At 31.8% G+C, this 20,952-nt stretch overlaps 1 protein-coding gene and 1 long non-coding RNA gene across 4 annotated transcripts; one reads left to right on the plus strand and one right to left on the minus strand.

Annotated features, from left to right (window-relative positions):
* Positions 1–394: 394 nt before the first annotated feature.
* LOC129926385 (uncharacterized) lies at positions 395–2,414 on the minus strand. 3 transcript variants are annotated; one of them, XR_008778020.1, is made up of 2 exons: positions 1,874–2,414; positions 395–547 (listed from the first exon to the last, which is right to left on the minus strand). It is a non-coding gene; the product is annotated as an uncharacterized LOC129926385 (long non-coding RNA). The 3 variants fall into 3 exon arrangements; XR_008778019.1 differs by having other exon boundaries at positions 1,868–2,414; XR_008778021.1 differs by having other exon boundaries at positions 1,816–2,414.
* Positions 2,415–2,447: 33 nt separating this feature from the next.
* Positions 2,448–16,884, plus strand: LOC106058353 (histone chaperone asf1b-B-like). The gene is made up of 4 exons (XM_013215765.2): positions 2,448–2,685; positions 10,011–10,126; positions 12,852–13,028; positions 13,914–16,884. Exons 1-4 carry the CDS (start codon positions 2,577–2,579, stop codon positions 14,220–14,222), a joined length of 711 nt encoding a protein of 236 aa, XP_013071219.1. The 5' UTR covers positions 2,448–2,576; the 3' UTR covers positions 14,223–16,884.
* The last annotated feature ends 4,068 nt before the right edge of the window (positions 16,885–20,952 follow it).

Consider the following 20,952-nt stretch of genomic DNA (forward strand, 5'->3'; position numbering starts at 1 on the left):
GGATTTTCTTTTGGCCTCTAATATGTATTCCACGTTGCAATTTCTAATAAATAGCATCATTCGAAGAATGAGATCCAACTTATTTTTAAAAAATGTAACCCCTTTACAGATCAAGTCATCATTGCAATGGACATTCAGATCTGCATTAACATAAAAATGATCAAAATTTGAATAGGTTTCGAAACGCAGAAAGTTGTGTGGTTTGCATTCCGAACTGTCTTCTCTGTGGTCTCAGGTTCAAACATTGACCACTGCCATTAACTAACATCCTGCTGGAGTTTTGGGCTATGACTTAATAATATTAAATCCTGATTCGAAACTTTGTCTAAACCTAGCAAGTGAAAAGGAACATACTAAAATAATGTTGTGTGTATAATGAAGAACTCTATTAAAATGTGATTTTGTATTTACATTTATTGGTATTTATTATATAAAATAAAATTGTAGAATGTTTCTGTGATTTGTTTCACAGGGAATATTGTATTTCCAAAATGATGAAAGATCCATCTAGTAAACTTGTCTGTATGCCACATGTCATATATGTTTTCTGTAAAATAGATTTTAAAAAATTTATTTATTAACATTTATACTTAATTATGTATACATATATAGAACTAGTGGTTATATATATATATATATATATGTTATACTGATTATCTGATCTAACATCAACATCTAACTCTTATTGTTCTTAATAATAATAAATTACTCTACTCTAGGTCTAGGCAATCTAATATATATAAGACCAGGGCCGGTCTTAAGCCACTGCAACCTATGCGGTCGCAGTGGGCCCTGCATAGGCTTCGTGCTAATTCTAGGTGTAATAGTTAATTGCAATATATATATATATATATCGGTATATATAAAACCTGGAAATCTCATAAAAATCTCCTGAAAAATAGACAAAATTGTGGGTGTCATTCATTCCGAAAACGCTAATCCTACGCGCGATAAATGAAATAAGACATTGTCAGCTTTCATGTACTAAAATGTAATAATCAGTCAAATTTTCACTTTAATCAGAAGTTTCCATACTTTATTTACTTTAATAGAGTGACTGGCATTTTAATATGCCATAGGTTGCAAAGTTCGTAAAGTAAAGTTAATTTGATCGTAATCTTGTACTTAGTAAAGATTTAATAAAATTCAAAGTCGAATTTTTTTAAAATACGAAATCTTAATTTTCCCTTATTATCCTTATTCCCACCCAGACTTTCACATAGGGCCCCGCAATCGTTAGGACCGGCCCTGTTTAAGTTTAAGACTTAAAGAAATGTCACATGTGTTTAGTAAAAATCTGTATTTTATATTACCAATATAAATGATGACTTATTATTTTTTTAGATCTAAAGTTTAGCCTTATTAATAAGTATAGTAAGGGCTAGTAAAGAGTATAAATATATTCTATATAGATTTAGCTTAGGCTTTAGGTTTAGTCCTTGACTATTATAATATTATATTTATATCTATGAATAATCTTTATGCTATTGCTAGGACACTACTCACTAGGTCTTACTATTACAAACTATTACCAAAAAATGTTGGCGACTGGGCTTAGACTTAACATAGAGTAGAGGCTAGTCTAGATTACTCTAGATTAGTCTAGATCTACTTAATTAGTTAAATCTACTAGTTTATAAACTATTACTAGTACTACTAGTAGTATTACTACAATTAGTACAATAATACAAGTCAAGTATTTATAAACTCTAGATCTAGTGAGTGACTAGTAAAAGTGTTAGAAGGCCTAGCTAGAATTAGACTTAGAGATATAGAAAATAATATAGATATAGATATAGTATAGATAGATCTAACCATTTAGTTTTGTTATAACTATTAGACTTAGTATAGTCTAAGTATAGTATACCTATACCTAGTCCTAGATGATCTACTAGTACTTGATGATACTAGAGACTACTACTAGAGTAGACTAGGTCTAGAGTCTAGATCTGAGTAGTAGATCTAGCTAGTGACTAGTCCGGTACCGACTAGTCCTATTATTATAATTATAATCTATCTATAACTATATTAATTCAATAGTCTGCTCTAGAATATATTTTGAAAAGTAGAAGAGTTCTCTTCATGGCATTTTGGTGCATCCCATGATAAGTATCATTTAAAATTGTTGGACAGCTAGATTTAGATAAGTTTTAGTTTTATCATCTGAATCGCTATCAATAACGTATCCAGCCATGTCTATTTTTATTTACATTTTCTCAGTCCATTACAATACGTCACTTCCGGTTTCGGCCATTGAAGCTGATTTTCAAATCTCGTTATTTTTTACACTTTCAAATTACTTTTTCTAATATAAATACGCTTTTCTAAAATCTCAAATTTTTAGGAACTAACTTTGATGCTATCTACTATCTAAATCAATCGCTATCTCAATTTCGAAAAAAACCTCTTCAGTTGGTCTTTAATGCATCTAGACTTTAGATTTTAAAAATCTGGTCATATTTTGTTGGCGCGCTAAAGAAGTCAACAAATAAAAGAGTCGAAGTCTAGAAAGAACGTTCTGTTGAGTACATCTAGGATTTGGTTCTTCATAATTTGTTGACAATCTTTATCTGATCATGGCTTTAGTAAATATTTTAGATGTAACGGTACTAAATAATCCCACGTCTTTTTTGAAACCATTCCAATTTGAAATTACATTTGAATGTCTTGAAGATTTACCTGAAGGTAATAAATAATAATTAATAATAATCTAGATCTAATATTTACTTACTAATAATCTAATAAAAAAATATAATCTTACTTCTAGACTAGTCACTAGTGACTAGATCTAGATGATACTAGATCTAGATCTACTGAATCATCATCTAGATCTAAATCTAGAGACTGAGACTCTGACTAGACTGTCACTCTAGTCACTAGTCTAGATCTAGAATCTAGAGTCAATCTAGACTTGTCTTAGTCGTTAGAGTAGTTAGAGTGACTTGACTTAGTCTTACTCTTAGTAAGTTAGTTAGTTAGATTACTAGAGTAACTTACATCTATCGAACACCTTCGTTTTAAGGTACTTATCGAACACCCCATCGTTACTCATTGTATTTTTTAAAATTCTCCTTTATTTCGATGATTATGAAGAAACAAAGTCCATTCATTACTTATATTATAGAGTAATAGAGTCTAGATCTACATATTGTGCATCGTCCATTTCTTTATAGATCTAGTTAAACTTAAGTTATATTTAGTTTGATTTTCACCCGAGGATAATTTTTTTACTTAGATCTATATTCAAAGTGAAAGTGCATTGGACTTGGTAATATTTATTATTGGTATAAATTATCACTATAAAATAATACTTTTTTTGACCTCTTGGGAAGAGTGAAGTGAGTCTCGGGTTAAGGGTATTTTTTAATGCCAATGATGCTTCAGCTAAACAAAACCTAGGCTGAGAAATAATTTGAAACTATTTGTTTAAAGTGTCTTTTGCTACTCAAACATGAAAATTGAGGTTTAAATAGGGGGGTGTTCGATAGTAGCAGTTTTTATAAGCAATCTCAGCTTCGTAAGAACACCATTTTAATGTTAAAAATAAACATCAAAGGGATATAACCCAAAGAAGACAAAATATTTAAATTATATATTTTTCAATTGTTATTTTTTTAAATAATGTAATGCAAAGTACATATATAAATTACTCTGTTACAATTTGTATCAGCTATGTGGTTTACTGTAGATGTGCATAGATATTTTTCTAAGTAAATAGATTTACATCGATATGCACTAATCGTACCCATTTTAAAAGCTTGATTTTATGACACATTTAGTTTGATGCTATGATCATCGTTGTGATGACACAGGAACAGTAAATATAGAATATATCCAGTTGTGTTTTTTTTATATTTCAGATGCCCCATTCTATTAACTTCTGAAATATGTGTTATAAACAAATACCTAGCGCATGTGCTTGATGTGAAGAGATATTAATAAAACGAAAGGGCTAAGGGGGGGGTATAGAATGTAGATATGATATTTTGAAATAAAATGTCTTTGGTAGGTAAAACAAAAAGGGGGGGGGGGGAGAGAAACAGTCAAGACACTGTATCAAGAGATCATCAATAATTGATCGACCATTAAAATATGACGTCAGCCTCAAATAAATACATAGAGTCAGTTGTGCTTCTCGATCTAGACGTGTGGCGCAGGGTCTATAAAATTATATATATATTACCATAAAGTATGATAAAGCTCATAATGCGCTACAAAGACACTCCTTTGAAACATCACAAATATTCTATAACAATAACACATTTAACCACTCTCTTATTCTGCCTACACCCCCTTACCCGCGCTTTCTTCTTACGCAATTCCACTGTCCAACATTCACACTTTTTCAGTGCAAAGTAACAACGTAAATTTCAAGACTCAATTCAAACGCAGCCACCAGACTAACACACAACAAAAAAAAAATGGTCAGTGATACCCCAACACACAGGTGTAAACCAGGCCACCAACACAGCCCCTCAACATTGTTCAAGTTGTAGTAAGAACAATGTTGAGGGGAAAGGGGGAGGAGCCATCAGTCGAGTACCTATGGTCAAGCCGCTAATTAGGTCACTAGGTGTGATATATATATATAGATATGTTGTTTGTGTGTGTGTGACAAATACTAAGCGTGCTCTGTGGTTTTTTTTTAGGGAGGGCGGATCTATCTACATCTATAGGTAACACAGCTCTCAAGCTACCATAGCTTTTCAGCCCCCCCCCCCTTTTTTTTTTCCCCCGCCCAGATAAAAAAATATCTAGCACTGACTTTTGGGCTGTTACATACACTGAGTGTGCTATATCGACGGCTAGTTACGTAGGACTGCAAACTGTATGTTTTGTTTTTAGGTCAACCAAGTAAACTGTTGTGTCCTGCAATGACTTGGGGAGGGCGGGATTATCTATTGGCTACCAAAGCTTATTAGGCTCTCCCTCAAATAAATAATATCTGAATTTGTTAATGGCCTTATATCTCAAAATAGCTTAGACCTAAAAAAAGTACTGGTACGGTAATGTGTCAGTAATGCGTTACTGGGCTTAGCACCGTCAGTTTCTAAGCAGAGCTGATCAGTGATAGATTCCTTCAATGTGGACCATGTGAAAATGACTAAAATCTGTCTGTCTTGACATGGCGTAAAAAGAAAATGATATAAATAAAAAAAAATAGAGATTATAACACTTTTGAAACACCATACTTTTCACAAAATTTTAAAGATTATAACACTATTAAAACACGATACTTCTCGTGTGTTCGATAAGTTCTTAATATGTTCGATAAGATAAGATAAAGGTAAAACAGTGTTCGATAATTTAAGCTTTTGAAATCATCAACCTGACCCACTTTAACATCAAATATAAGTTTAAATTTGAGTAGTAATAGAATAAAACATGTATACTTTTTAAGAAAAATGGATGAGGAGTTCATAGATACAATCAGTTTTTTCTAGGTCTAATTTTTACGGAGATACACAAATTCAAACATAAAAAATGTCGGCGACTGAGCTTAACTTGTTCGATAAACGTAAGTTACTCTAGTTTAGTTACTAATACTAGTATAGTAGTTTATTTAATTCGAACATTACATGAATTCGGACATTCGCTGTTTTTGTGGTCATTAAAGAATTATTTTAATATATATTATAAAACTAGCGCGCTGTATATTGTGCTTGTCCATTTTCCAATGATTCTGACCCAATTTCCTTCCATTTAAATTTAGGCAATTTTTTTAGCTGTCTTTTTCAGTTTTTTCCTATGTTAGCCAATGACTTTACGGTTTTACCTCTTCCTAGGGTTAAGACTATATTTTTTGATTGGCTAAGTCTATACTAATGACTAATGAGCCCGGCAATATTTATTCTCTTTTTGGAGCTGATTTATTTGATTCATTTATATAAGTGACAAGTCAAGTTGTTTGATTCTATACAAAAAAAAAATTAAACTAGTAGGGTGTCCGAATTAAATTATGATTTTCTTACCAAAATTTATTTCGGACAGCCAGTTTTGGATATCAATAAAAATGATATTATATTTGTTTGTTTGTTGTTGTATTTTTAATATAGAATAAATGCAAAATGGGCAAGTGTTTGGAGTGAGCTTGGTACATTGAATGAAAATGAAGTTAAATGCTTAGATCTAGACCTACTAGATAGATCTAGATTTATATAGCTTTAATAGAGAGAATATAGAGGATTCAGTTAGGCAAGAATGACTATCCTAAACTGTACTAAACTACAAAAGATCATCTGTATTAGAAATTTATTAAATTTTTTATTAAATTAATAAACAAAAAACACAAATATTCAATACACATCTAATCATGCAAACATAAAACAAGTCTAAAAGTCGGTGCAGAAGTTACTATCCCAGTGACCTAATTTTAGTAGAATAAGTGTGTTCATATTTAATTTTTATTTTTTGTGTTCATATTTATGCATAATTTGAAAACATCTTAATGATTTAATGTGAGGGGCTATGTCTGGGGATCTTAAAATTTAGTTAATGATAATATAGAATTAAAATCTGAGTTTATTGATGTCTAAATATAGAGACTGTCCGAAATAAATTATGGTGTCCAGAATCAAATAATGCGGGTCAAATTTGTCCGAAATAAATGAAAACACTCAGCCTCTTTGACCTTAAATATAATAACAAATATAGGTTAGGGGTACAAATATAAGTAGTCTTCCTTATTCTCCTTTAATAACTAAAGAAGATTTTGATACTTTCTTTTCTATGTCGAACCATTGTAAAATTATGTGCTGTCAAAGTTAAACTTTCAAATTTGGACCTATAGGTGTCCGAATAGCATAAACTTCTCTAGTTACTAGTTATCTACTAGATCTAGATCTATCATCTATGGTAGATTCTTATAACTGAACACCGACTTTCGGGAACTAGGTCAAATTTTTATTTTATTTTTTTGTTTGGTGAAGGTTTAACTTACAAAAAAAACTGAAAGCAGATTCTTATTCTTCAACTAAAGGACAATAAAAATAGCTGTGTTCCTTTTGTATTACCACCCATAGTCAAGATTTTATAAATTGGGTCACTTCATGCTCCTATTTTGAACGCAGTTTTTGGGCTTTCTCCATCAGTTGAACAGTGAGCACCGTCATTGAACACTACTATGTAATTGCTAATAAATTATATGTTACTTAAAAATTATTTAGATTGTAGTAAAAGAAGCAGATTTACTTTTGCAATATGTATTTATAGTCTATTTCCTCATATATATATATACTCTCTCTCTTCTCTCTCTCTCTCTATACATATATATACCATATATATATAATATATAATTATATATATATAATATACATATATATTTTACATATAGTTTATTTATTTAAATATGTATATAATCTATGTGTAGAAACAAATAAATTTAGATAGATTATAGAGCTATAAATTAATTATTTTAATTTAATAAACATGATATTTTCAACAAGGCTACTTGTATATTTCTCTCTGTCTTTCTTTTAATTCCCATCCAAGGACCCTCTTCTTGTTTTCATAATTTGGATGTTCGTTTTGTGACACCTTAACATCCCCTCCCTCCCCTAGATGCTTATAATTCTTTTCATGACTCTCTTCCCCTTCCCTCCACTGCCTGTTTGATAGTTTGTGACACTACACGCTTAGTGTATACCTCTCCTCACCGCCAGCTCATCTGGCATGATCACCTGCAGTGGGCATGGTCTCTGGCTTAAAATTAGCAACCCGCACTTTTTCTTTTATTCATAAATTATATATTCTAGATATCTCAATCTAGGTCATGTTTATTCTTTGAAAAAATCATAGATTTATTAATCCCAATAATATTTCTTATTACGATTTTGCTGTGTTCAAGGAAGGAGAATGAGCTGAATTCATTATTATTTGTTTGGACACCCACTTTTAAAATTTTATTTGACAGCTAATGGTAAAAATTGATTGGAATGTCTTTCTAAACATGTTTGGAAGCTTATTTTGATATGCCCATCAGTTTACGATCAAACAGGCTCATAATATAGCCTTCATGCGCAGTCCAGAAATGTCGTTTTTTTTGCTCCAAACATAAAAACAAATGAATTACTAAACTAAAAAAGTGACCCGTTTAAAAAAGGAGAATTCGATGGAGTGCTCAAAATATAAGGACCTCCTCTAGTTTATAATTTAATCTGGACATTACATGAATCTGAACACTCGCTGTTTTTGTGGTCATTACATCTTTATTTTGATATTTAATATGAAACTAGCGCGCTGTATAATGTGCTTGTCAATTTTCTAATGATTCAAATCCTATTTCCTTCCATTTATCTGTCTTTTTATGCAAGAAAAAAGAATTTCAAATGTGTTAGTCAGGTTGTTGTTTTTTCCTATGGCCTAAGGCTATGTTACCCGGATGACTTTACCTCTTCCCCTTAAGACTATATTTTTTGGTTGGCTAAGTCTATACTAATGAGCCTGGCAAAATTTATTATGTTTTTGGAGCTGATTTATTTGATTCATAAAACCAAGTTGTTTGATTCCATAAAAAAAAAATGAATACAGTGTTTGAATTAAATTATGATTTTCTTACCAAAATTTATTTCAGACAGCCAGTTTTGGACATCAGTGTTAATATTATATTTGTTTGTTTGTTGTTGTTTTTTTATAGAGAATAAATGGACAAATGTTTGGAGTGAGCTTGATACATTGAATGAAGTTAAATGCCTATATCTAGAGTTCTAGACCTACTAGATAGATCTACGATTTATATAGAGAGAATATAGTGGATTCAGCTATTTAGGCATGAATGGCCATCCTAGCCTGTACTATACATTATACTACAAAAGATCATCTGTATTAGAAATTTATTAAATGAATAAACAAAAAAACACAAACATTCAAAACACATCTATCTGCAACTGCAATGAATTGAATGAAAATACAATTTAGTCAATAACCCCCTCCCAGTGGACTGGTGGGCACTCCACAATTTGATAAATACTTGTTATAAAACGTCTTAAGTGGGCTGTTGTAATTCAATTTAATAAATATTTTAAACCTATATAATATAGAATTCCCAGGTGTTTATGTTAGGGACTGTTAGAATCTAGATCTAAATAAAAATGTGGGTTGTTTTTTAAAAGTAAAATTAATGGGGGGAGATGGCGGGATTACTGCTAAAATATATGAGTATTGTGAGCATTATGTTGGGCAGGATCGTGAGGATGCAGTTTAGAAAAAAAAAAGGGGTCTGGCTAAAGGACATTTAGAGCCTATCAAATATTTAAATTAAGAAAACAGAAAAGCCAGCCAAAGAAAAGAGAATCTTCGGAGAGAGAAAAGTGATGCATAAATTGTACATTTTATTTTATAATTTTTCATATATTAAATTTATTAGCACAGGTCTCATTAGAATAGAATGTGCTACGCTTGAATATCGCTTAACCCAATAGCTCCTATTTTCGGTTAGGAAAAACCTTACCAAGGCCTTAAGAAAGAGGGATAACCCTGAATTTTAAAAATTCTAAAAAATATTTTGAAAAAAATAATCAAATTTAAGATTCAATCCTAATAGCTAAACAAATAATTTTATTAAATAGAACGATAGTTTAAAAAAATATAATATAATATACTTTTTATTCCTTTAGAATATAAAAAAAGGATTCATAAATGCTCATTTTCCCAGGTTTATTTTTTAAAAAGCAATAAAAAAAAAAAAGAATCAGTAATCTCCACAATGATTTGTAATCATGCTTGCAACAAGACTAGAAGAAATCTTTTATTTAAAAAGTTACTGTTTAAAGCAAGTATATTGAAAAGGGGATTTTAGAAATGTTCTACTACTTTAGGACAAAATGAGAAAAACATTACCTACTGCAGAAGGAGCTAATGGGTTAAAAACCATTTTTCTAAATAACAAGATACCTGGTTGATAACATTTGACAAGGGCCTATATATATATGTTGCATTTGAACAGTGATATGTACCCTTTGAACACATTTTTGAAACACTTTAAACAGCTTTTTTTTTCTGCGATTTTTCAGATTTGGAATGGAGAATAATTTATGTTGGTTCTGCTGAAAGTATGGAACATGATCAAGTTCTAGATACTATTTTGGTTGGACCTGTTCCTGGTGGAAAACATATGTTCGTTTTTGAGGTTACCTTTTTTTTTTTTTTTTTTTTTTGTTTGCTGATTTTTTAAATGTATTGCCTTGAATAGATATTACAATTTTAGAAAGTAAATATTGCTATTAGCTAATATTTAGCCAAATAGTAATGACAAAAAATATCTATTATCAACATAAAACTTTAAGTTGGGGGAATCTTTTGATTTTGTTCTAATAGTTCTACTCAACTTCTCTAAAGAGGAACATATCTCAGTATAGAAATATTTGTGTACAGACAAAAAAAAATAATTATTTTATACCTATTGATTTTATTGCTTCTTTAGATGGATAAATAGACCTAAATAGTCAGTCAGCTGAGGCTAAAGTTTGTTTTTCAAAGGAAAAATAAAGTTGTAAAGTTGTATTTTCATTGTAGTTGTAAATCCATGTTTGAATAGTAATCAGTTAAACTAACATAATTATCCATTTTTTAACTTTTAACAATTGTGTTAATAGGTCATGTCATTTTAACTTTTTTTTATATATAGGTGTCTGCAACAAGATCAACTTAAAACATTTTTTTTTTTTTGCAAGACATCAAAATGTCCAATGAACACAGTTCTACTTATGTCAGAATAGTAGAATTTCTCCTGAATGTTGTACTTGTACATGTCGTTCATGACAAAAACAGTTCCTCTTTAGGATATTTTGCTTAACAAATATGAACTTCAATGATCACGCCCTTAACATATATATATACTTTAAATGTCCCTTATATTTCATTATATGGTTCAGTGCCATTTTTTTTTTTTTTTTTTTTTTTTTTTTTTTTGTGCTACAATTTATAACTTTAATGTTTTAACAGGGATTAACACATAGCTTATGTAGGCGCTATAAATTAGATTAAAGTCAGGTTTATTAGAATAAATAAAACATTTTATCAAGGTTAAAAATGACATGCCCATATTCAAGAAAGAACAACTGACAAAAAAAGATGGCCTTCAGAAGTTATCATAAGTATCATCTCTGAAAGGATTTCCACTATTTCCACCACACCTTGGCCATTAATAAGATAAGATAATTTTATTAATCCAATAAAATGGAAATTCAGTTTGACTACAATTGCCAACCTCAGCTTAACTACTTTACAAAAACAATATGGATGAAAAATTCGAAAAACATTCACTCACGAAACACATACATATTCACAACCAGCGCTTTATGAATTGGACTTCTTTGTACTTCTCGATGACGACAGCTGATCTTGTAACACTCTTGACCGATAGTGGGATAAAGGAGTTTTTAAATCTTTCTGTTTTAGTCCTAATGGAAAGGAGACGACCACTTCGTTCTGATCTTGTGTAACAGTGGTTTATTGGGTACAGGTTGTCTTTAAGAATCGTGAGTGTTTTGGAAATGCATATTTCTTGAAAAAGCTCTTCAAGAGATGGTAGCTGTATTTGAGTGATATACGATGCTTTTTTAATTAGTCTATTAAGTCTATGTCTTTGTGCCAGTGAAGTATTACCATACCATCAGGTAATGGCAAAGTTGATTAGATTGCTGATAGTTGCTGTGTGAATTTTCTTGTATATGTTTTGACAGTGTTCATTCCATTTTAGTTAGTTGTTGATAGTTGTACCTAGATATTTATATTCTTGTACTTGTTCTATGGTTTGGTTATTTATCTGAATTTCTGCAATATGGTCTTTGTATTTCCTAAAATCAATAATCATTTCTATAGTTTTCTGAACATTTAAAATTAGAAAGTATTCTATACACCATTGGTAAAAGGTGTTAATTGTTGAATGGTACATATTTTCGTCACCTGCAATAAGGCGAATGATTGCTGTGTCATCAGCAAATTTTATGATGATGATGGGAGTGTCAGCTGATGAGCTCTGAATGTCATTTGTGCATATGGTATACAATACTGGTGACAGGACGCACCCCTGCGATGCTCCAGTGCTAAGTTCTCTCGTTCTGTATGAACAGAATTATTCTAATTGTTATTTATCTCTCCAAATGTATTCACTACTTCCACCAGACTTTGGCCTTTGATCATTACATCAGGCAATATGCACAGGATAATATTGACATCCCTACATTAAAAAGAAACAATATAACTAAACACAAACGCCCCTTTACAATTGATTTACTTATTTACATATATACTATTTCATTTCTCAACAAGTATGAAGAGAGAAATGGGGAACATTTAAACCTTATAAAAACATTTTAAATAAACATATTTATATATTGGATTAAATGAGGGCTTAAAGGCAAAGCCTTAACAACACAATAAGTCAATGACTAAGAAAATAATTTTTAATTGGGTATGAAGTGACAAAAGATAAAATGGCCGGGGATGAAATTACCGGTCACTGTCAAGGTAAAGGTGTGAGAAACTTTTACCATTGCATTTTTAGCATTTTTTGTAGACAAAGACTTATTTTGGTTTTTGTGATTTTTGTCAATCACATTCAGATATTAAATATTTTAAGTGCTGTTGACAATTTCATGTCACCATCAAATGAGTTGTGCTCACAATAAGTTATTTGGCATTTGTGAAATACAGTAGAATAAAAGAATTAAATATATTTATGTGTGTGTTATTGTTATTCAACATCTACTAATTGTCTCCTAACATCATGCTAAAGCTTAGTATGATTTTGTAATATTATTCTTCCATTGTTGTTTTCTTTTCACTGCTAGACCAGTGCATGTTATTATTTGTAAAATATTTGTAAAAATGTATTGTTTTGGTTACTTTAGGCTGATCCACCAGATGTAAAAAAAATCCCTGTAGATGATATAATGGGTGTGACTGTTGTACTTCTAACCTGTTCCTACAGAGGCAAAGAGTTCATAAGAGTTGGTTACTATGTTAACAATGAATATGACGATCCAGAACTGAAAGAAAATCCTCCTACTGAAATTCAGTACAATAAGGTGAGTTTTCATACTAATTTAGTTTGTTATTTGTATGATAAAGGCACTTACAATGATGTTTCAAAGCTATTTTACTGACATGTTTTGTAGTTTATTATATTGGAAGATATTGCAGAGTTCACTTGAGGAACAAAATCAAAATAATGGCTGGTGACATCCACATTAAAAATTCCAAAATGATAACTGTTGACGTAGAGTGCTTTCTTGCTCGTAAGCTTAGTTAAAATTTTGAGATGGAAAGAAATAGAGAAGTTGAAATTCATCTCTTCAATCAGACTTTATTTGCATTATTTTATTATATGTAGTTTCCGTTCATGTCATTAAATATTTAGGGTTGGAAGTCTGCAGCTAGTCTGGATTTGTAAATTTATTGTTAACAAAAATTATGAATAGCTTTTATCTGGCCAATTTGATGAAACACAGTAAGTCTTAAAATCAACAGCATATTAATGGCTTTTTTAAATTGAAGAACTGATGGCTTTGATTAACTTTTGGCTTCATTAGTTAAATTTACTTTTTATTGTATTAGGTACATGATATGGCCTAATTATATGTAAATGGTTAGTAAAGTTGTTTTTAGAACAGTTAAGTCTACTTTTTTAAAAGCATGAAATAGGCATAAATTTATAGCCAGGCTCATGCTCCTAATTAGAAAAATATAGAAAGAGTTTGTATTGAACATAAATATCTCTAGTCTGGCAGAGTTCTAATTTGGGAAAGCAACCCCTCTAATGATTTTGATGCTTAACATTTTTAAACCTTTTTTTTTTTTTTAAAATACAAATCTTTATTTGCATTTACATTTTATTGCTATTTTTTCCAATAACTTCTCATTATAGAAGACTTGGGTGTTCTTATAATAATGATTTTGTTTTGACATTTTAGTTGACCAGAAACATCTTGTCATCTGAAGTGAGAGTGACCAGATTTACAATACCCTGGCATGATTCTAAAGGAGAAGAGGAGGAAGAGCAACAAAAAATGGAAGAAGATCCACCTTGTCTCACAGACATGCCAGCACCAAAAATTGTAGACGAGTTCGAGGACAAAATTGCTAAAGACCTTGCCTATGAAAGAGCAGAGAGAGAGAGGATGACAAATAAAGTTCCTTTATCTGACCCTGGCAACATTTATCCCCATGATGACAATAGGTTTTATCATTCAGAAGATTCATCCAGTTTGTGTTTGCCATAAGTATAATTAGCATGCATGTTGTTGTTTTTTTTATTTTTAAATAAATATTTAATTTATAATTATTAATCTATAAATAACAAAAATTGCCATGTTTAAAGGCTTGAGACTGCAACATTTGAATGAGTAAGAATTTATAATTTAAGGTCTTAAAAATGCTACATATATTTATGTATACATATTTATGGGTAACAATTTTTTTCCCTCTTCAGAGAAGCATATAACTGGATGTAGATAAACCTATTCTTCCTTTTCCAACATGTAAAAGTTTTAATATATTTCAAATTTTCAAGCTAGAATTTCTGAAAATTGTTGAAATAAATAAAAAAATACCTTTAGTGATATAGCTGCATCTGAAGTCTCAACATGTCATATAAAAAGTAATGCCACATTAGTGTGATTTTGTTATTATATTTCTTGTCTAAGCATTGTAATTGTAAGTTATTAATATTGAATACATTAGGAAGTTTGCACCGCTACTGCTTCTCTGAAAGATCTATTTTATGTTTTACTTGTAATGCACAATAAATAGTATGCTTTTATGTTGTGGGGGATTGAAGGGGATGGTATTTAACTGTCAAATAGATTCCTAGAATAACAAAGTTAAATTGTATTTTTTTTTGTCTTTGTTTCCTCCTTCCTATTGACATTTTTTTCTCATTGGGTTGTATTTCTAGTTTTATAATCTGATAATCCATATCCCCAATATAGGTACTTCTATAAACTTAAATTAGTTCAAGAGTAATTCATAAACAATTGACCCACTTTGCTGAGAGTTACCTTTTAGAAGTGGGGACACAACTTTTAATATTCTGTAGTGACTTAGAGCAGCGCATGTTTGCATTAACTAACATAGAAACCCTTCAAAGTATAAACATTGCTATCATGTCTATGTATTAGTGATAGGTGACAAATATGATAGTGTTCAACACATAATTGAAACATAATTAACATTAGCCTGAATCTTAATTAGTGTAACTGTTCAAGTTATGAGTTCCTGATGCTTGCAAGGAAATAGCTATTCGATAGTCTAAATTTCTAAAATATTTTGAATGGGGTATGAGTTTGGAGCCACCAAACAAATTAACAAGATTAGTAATTTATACTAATCTGGGAGTGAAAATGCACATATCAAATATAGTGTGTCTTTGTATATATATTTATGTTACCGGCAAAGTGTGAAATAAGGGCGTTTTATAGAAAGCCTGGTGGGTTTTTTTTACGCAAAGTACGAAATGATTCTCCATTTCCTACTTTGTGTAGGCATTCTATAGAATGACTACCTCTGCATCAAGTAAACTAATAAAATGTCTTATTTAGAAATAAATTTATTCATTAAATATAAATGTGTGGGGAAAAAAAACACAAATAAACAACAGGGTTTCTTGTAGACCCTTGATTTTATACCCTATGCTTAGTGCTATTTCAAGTATTAAATAATCAAATAATTTTGTAAATCTACAAATATTTTTAAATAGTAGGCTTATTATACATAAGTAAATATAAAAAATTTTAGTTTCTTCTAAAAAAAAAAAAGACTAAAATTAAAGATGCCAAAACATTTAGCAGGTAAACTGTCTACATGTAATAGAAAAAGAAAATAAAGATATTCATAAATTCTTCAATGCTACTCTTATTTTGAAATAGTTGTGTTAGTTTCTTCTTAAAAACAAATATAATAATGTTCTAATCAGGTGTCTTAACTTATATAATGAAAGGATAATTTTAATAAATCAGCTAAGTCTACATATTCTATTTGTACGCATTTTTGCATTTCCAACTATTCGTTGTTCTTATACATTATCTTATGTTGAGAAAAAATGGCGAATAGAAATATTATTCCAAGAAATTTATTTTAGTAAATACTTAAAATCATCATTTTTAACACTTTGCCTAAAGCAGTTGTAGTCATTCTATTGAATGCCTAGGCATTCTATACAATACCTAAGCAAGGTCAGAAATGGAGAAATCATTTCTCACTTGACCTGGATGTTTGGGGCATTCTGTAACATGCACAGGATTTCCCAGTTTGCTGCTAACATAGATATAGATAGATAGATGTGTGTATGTATGTATGTTCCTACTGAAGTGATTAGAAAATTATTATTTAATTGTTCTAAATCATCTGATGAAACACCCTGCTACAGTAAATGGGTTGCTGTATGTGTTCCTATGTAAGGTTATCTATTATCTTGTGAAACCCTACAATATATGGCATCCCAAAAGGTTAACTGCTAATTAAAAGTGCAATGTATATTCAATAACTCAATATACTTGCAGTGAAATCAATTGTTTATTTGTATGCACACTGTTCATAGTTTTGCTTAAGTATCAATTGTACATTTTTGTGGCTTTTTTTTTTTCATGTACTGATACTTTGATTTAGAAATGTTTAATCCTCTTGTTTACAAGCTCAATAGATTAGATTTAGATGATTTTTTTCACCCCATATTGGGGAGGAGCTTTTTGTAGCATTTGAGTTTGCATGAACCTTGTGCAAGTTTTCTCAATGTCCATATCTTGTGCAGTTTGAATAGCCACAACTTGAACTTTTATCAGATCAAGTTACCAAAAACAAAATGTTTCAGTTTTGTAAATAAAAAAAATATTTGTACATAAATTAAATTTTCTTTTTTAAGTGAAATAAAATATTAAAATATGCAAATGTTTTTGTACTATACCATTACATATATGAATTGGACAATGATTCTTAATACAAAGTACAAGCTACATATACTTTCTACTTTGTTACATACACACTGTGACACCCACACACACACAAAAGGAAGGGATGGGGTGTATTCATTGTAGAAATACAGAGAAGCAATACAATAACATTTAATGAGGAACTTTCTTTGCTAAGTCCTATGTTCAAAGTGAATATGACATCATTATATGCATTGTATACAAATAATTCAAGAATGTCTAATTGTAACTGAGTAGGAACCAATGCTAGGGTAACTTGCTACTCATAACTATAAGTTATTAAGACATCACAATAAACTATAATAAGAGAAACTGGAAACTAAGACTTAAAGAACTAAAAAAATAAATTTTAATTGTATCTATACAAACGTAGTATGGGATGTAACTTTGCTTTCAATATTATTAAAAGGGTGTGTGCATTACTTCCCTTAGACTGACAGATTTGTGTGTGTGTGTGTCTAAGAAACATTTGGTCCCGCCAATGTAGCGAGCTGTACTTTTCAATTCCTTGCACTTGTAGTTCTGATATAGGATCAACTACATTGAAGGATTCTACTTCACTGGTACTTTAAGTCTCCATGTCCCACATCTGGTGTACATCTAAGCTTTAAGAAACTAGCCATTGTTTTAGCTCGTGTAGTCCAAGACAAAAACCTTCGAATAGGAATCTTTTACTTGAAGCATAGTTCCCCTTTGTTTAGTGGTGCTCGTCTAATGCAGAGCAACTTGACCCTTTGTCTCGTTCTAAGTGAAGCATTCCGGCCTGCAGTTTCAAAGGAGCTAATGGTCGTAGATTATGCGTTGTATTAAAACAAAATTCTTCAATGTTTATTTGTAATGGAGTAGGAACCAATTTTGGGATAACTAATAGAATTTCTTATGAACACTCAGTATGTCATTCTTGTCTTCACAATGGAACCGTCGTAAATAATTATACAGTACTGGTAACAAAAATGAAGAAAAAAAAAGTTTGATCTAAGACTATGCAGTCTTGAATGATGGAAAAGTCGTGTCTGGAATAATTCTTGGGGGATGTCTATTTTTAATGAGTCCAGTTCCGGTTATTATTAGGTGTTTGTACCGGTGTTTAAAAAGGGTTAAATTGATTCTGATTTTCAATCATAAAAATAACTAGATCTGAAAGTGATGAAACCCCTGGCCTTCACCTGGCGGATGTACACCAGAGCTGTATCATTATTTTCGGCACTATTGTATACTTATAATACGTTCACGTAACGTGATAGCAAAAAAAAAAAATTTAAAAAAATGGGAGCGGCGAAGGCTTTTTAAAGGACAAAAATCGATTGTATTTGCATTGTAGCTCTACATAGTTTAGTAGTCTACTAAGTAAAAACGACGCTACTACCAATATGTAAGAAATTCAGGTGTCGTGCTATTTTTGAAGAATAATATATAACTTTTTTTTTTGTTCGTGAACTACGTTAGCAGCAATGTCTAAAGGTTCTTTTGTTGAAGGCATCTCTTTACCAACTCAAGTCTAGGAACAAATGGGCCTGAGTAGTAGGCCTATCGTCGTTCTAGTGACGTCTTTTGAACGGGCCCCCTACAAGTCGACTTGCTGAATACAAGCTTAATACAAATTTAGATGCTCTTTTAGACTTGAATGTCTCTCCTCATGGTTCAACATCCACCCATCACAACACTTCGAAATTTAATTCTATTGGTCTTGTTCCTACAGGAGATAGAGTTTCTGAAATGCAAAAGCACTTAACTTGTGGCTCCCCCCCCCCCTTACTAAACCACCTGGGTGGGGAACGTAAACATTTGTGGCTGTCAAAGTTTTAGAAATCTTTAGTTGTGTCGTATGGCGCACAGGACGGTAGCTCTCTCCACGAAGATAGGTCTAAGGCGACGTCCACAGTGGTGCCCACGGATTTTAGGTCTTCTAAAACGGTGCTACACCGTGATAGAGGTGCATAGCCTTGCTTTCGCTTTGCCTCGTTCATGTTAAGGCTCACTTTAGTGAACGTTCGGCCACGACTTCCGTTAAGGTTCGAATGCCCTTGTGGGAAAGAAATTTTCTATTGGTAACATTATCTCGGCTTGTTTTCCTCAGAATCCTTCTCAGCCATTACAGCTGAAACACGTTTAGTCTCTTAACAACATTCCACGTCTCGAAGCGGCCGTTGGGACAATGATTTTAGTGAGTTTGATTTTAATCTCCAGGCTAATTGATTTGTTTGTTCAGATAGGCCGTAGAGTACTTTTTGAAAGACAGCTCCTGCTTTCCCTATCCGACATGCAGTATCGTAATATGCATCTCCATACAGTGGCGTACCTAAAGGGGGGGGGGATAATTTTAAGACCCCCGGGCCCCCACCTGGGGGGTGGCCCAAATGGGTGTCCGAAATTTATTTGTAAATACATAAATTAATATATTTGATTGACAAATAGTGTCAACGCATGTCTTTTTTATTTTCAACATTTATGGATTAAATTTATAACAAAGACTAAACCTAGATCTAGGTCTATCAGTACGTTGACTTTGTTGACAACAAGTTCACTAGACGTTGGTATATAACTGTCTGTTTCGTTTGTTCCAACAGTTTGCAGTTCATTGTCTTCATCAGTATCATAGTACCCAGAGATGTCTTCATCGAAACTCATATTCAAAAAGCGTTGATTTCTTCTCTATGTTTTTCCATCGTTTGACTTTATGATGTAAGATCTGGGTGCTGAATGTTTTTTTACGACAACTGCTTTCTGCCATGTTTGACCTAGACGAACTCTCCGACAGAATAATCTTTAGGTAGTCTTGCTTTTGCATTGTATTTCACTTTGCTTTTCATCTGTCGTTTAGCTACCGATGGTTTCAATAGTTTGGGATCAGTTGGAATGATTCCCTGAGTCTTCTACTCGTCAGCAGTTGTGATGGTGAATACGGCAGTCCGCTTATCGGAGTATTTCCATACTCAAGCATAACGAGATATGGATCTTTCCCACTTTTGTATGCTTTGAATAATTTTGCTTTCGCACAAAACATAAACAACCAACAATGACGTAATGCCATATAATATTAGCACAGAATCATCTTCATGCAGTGGAAAATAAAGAATTTTTTGCATATCTGGAATTCTGGTCAAAGCTCCTGCGCCCAATTAATATAGTTCAGAAGAAACTACAAAAGTCTGGGCTGCATATACGGGAAGCTGCTGAGAAATTAGTACCCTTTCATGCTTTCTGCAAAATGATGAGAAACTGACAAAAAACACAATCCATCGAAAAATCAAAAGAAGGTAGTGAAAACTATGGATTTCCTGTAATCAAAACAACCAGAAGAAATAAAAGACTTGATGGGAAGTTGAGTTCTAATGTAAGACTGTCAATAAAATTGCAATTCAAACGTGTTGCGACAGAAGTGCTGGACAGATTTCATATGGAGATGAAGGGCAGATTCCAAAGGCTGGAAAGAAAATGGATACCTTTGGGTTTCTTCTTGAACCAAGACACCTGTTAGATGAAGACACGCTTATGACAAACTGTGCTATTTTTCCTGTTTGTATGATGAAATAAATGGCAAATCGCTTTTTCAATTATGTCATTGATGCACGAGCACTTTTCATCAACAAACCAGTAATACAATCACCAATAGAAATATTGAGGAAACAGGCTTCATTTTGTAATTACGTGTGCTCAAACCTTAAGACTAAGACTGCTTTATTGATCCTTACGGAAATTTGTTGTGATTACAAGGACTCTTTTGTCATATACAGACAACACAACAGAAAAATACACATAAATACAACAGACAACATAAAGAGTTCATTCAGCGACTACACACAGGTATCTTGGTGCATTTCATGTTCTCTGATCAATGAGTGGCGGTGATAGAGTCTGACCGAGTGAGGTACGAACGAGTTTTTGTACCGCTCAGTTCTTGTTTTGATTGACAGCAGTCGCCCACTTCGCGACGACCTGACGTAGTTCTGATGGAGCGGGTGGCCGTTGTCTTCCAAGATTTTTTCGATTTTTCTTAGGCACTTTTGCTCAAAAAGTTCCTTTAAAT

This window comes from Biomphalaria glabrata, chromosome 5, assembly GCF_947242115.1.
Source record: "Biomphalaria glabrata chromosome 5, xgBioGlab47.1, whole genome shotgun sequence".
NCBI lineage: Eukaryota > Metazoa > Mollusca > Gastropoda > Planorbidae > Biomphalaria > Biomphalaria glabrata.

Bases quoted from the DNA above. Each gene is read 5' to 3' on its own strand.
- LOC106058353 (XM_013215765.2), top strand. From the start codon at position 2,577: ATGGCTTTAGTAAATATTTTAGATGTAACGGTACTAAATAATCCCACG. The intron at 10,127-12,851 runs GTTACCTTTTTT...TGGTTACTTTAG, and splicing joins AACATATGTTCGTTTTTGAG to GCTGATCCACCAGATGTAAA. The intron at 13,029-13,913 runs GTGAGTTTTCAT...TTGACATTTTAG, and splicing joins CTGAAATTCAGTACAATAAG to TTGACCAGAAACATCTTGTC.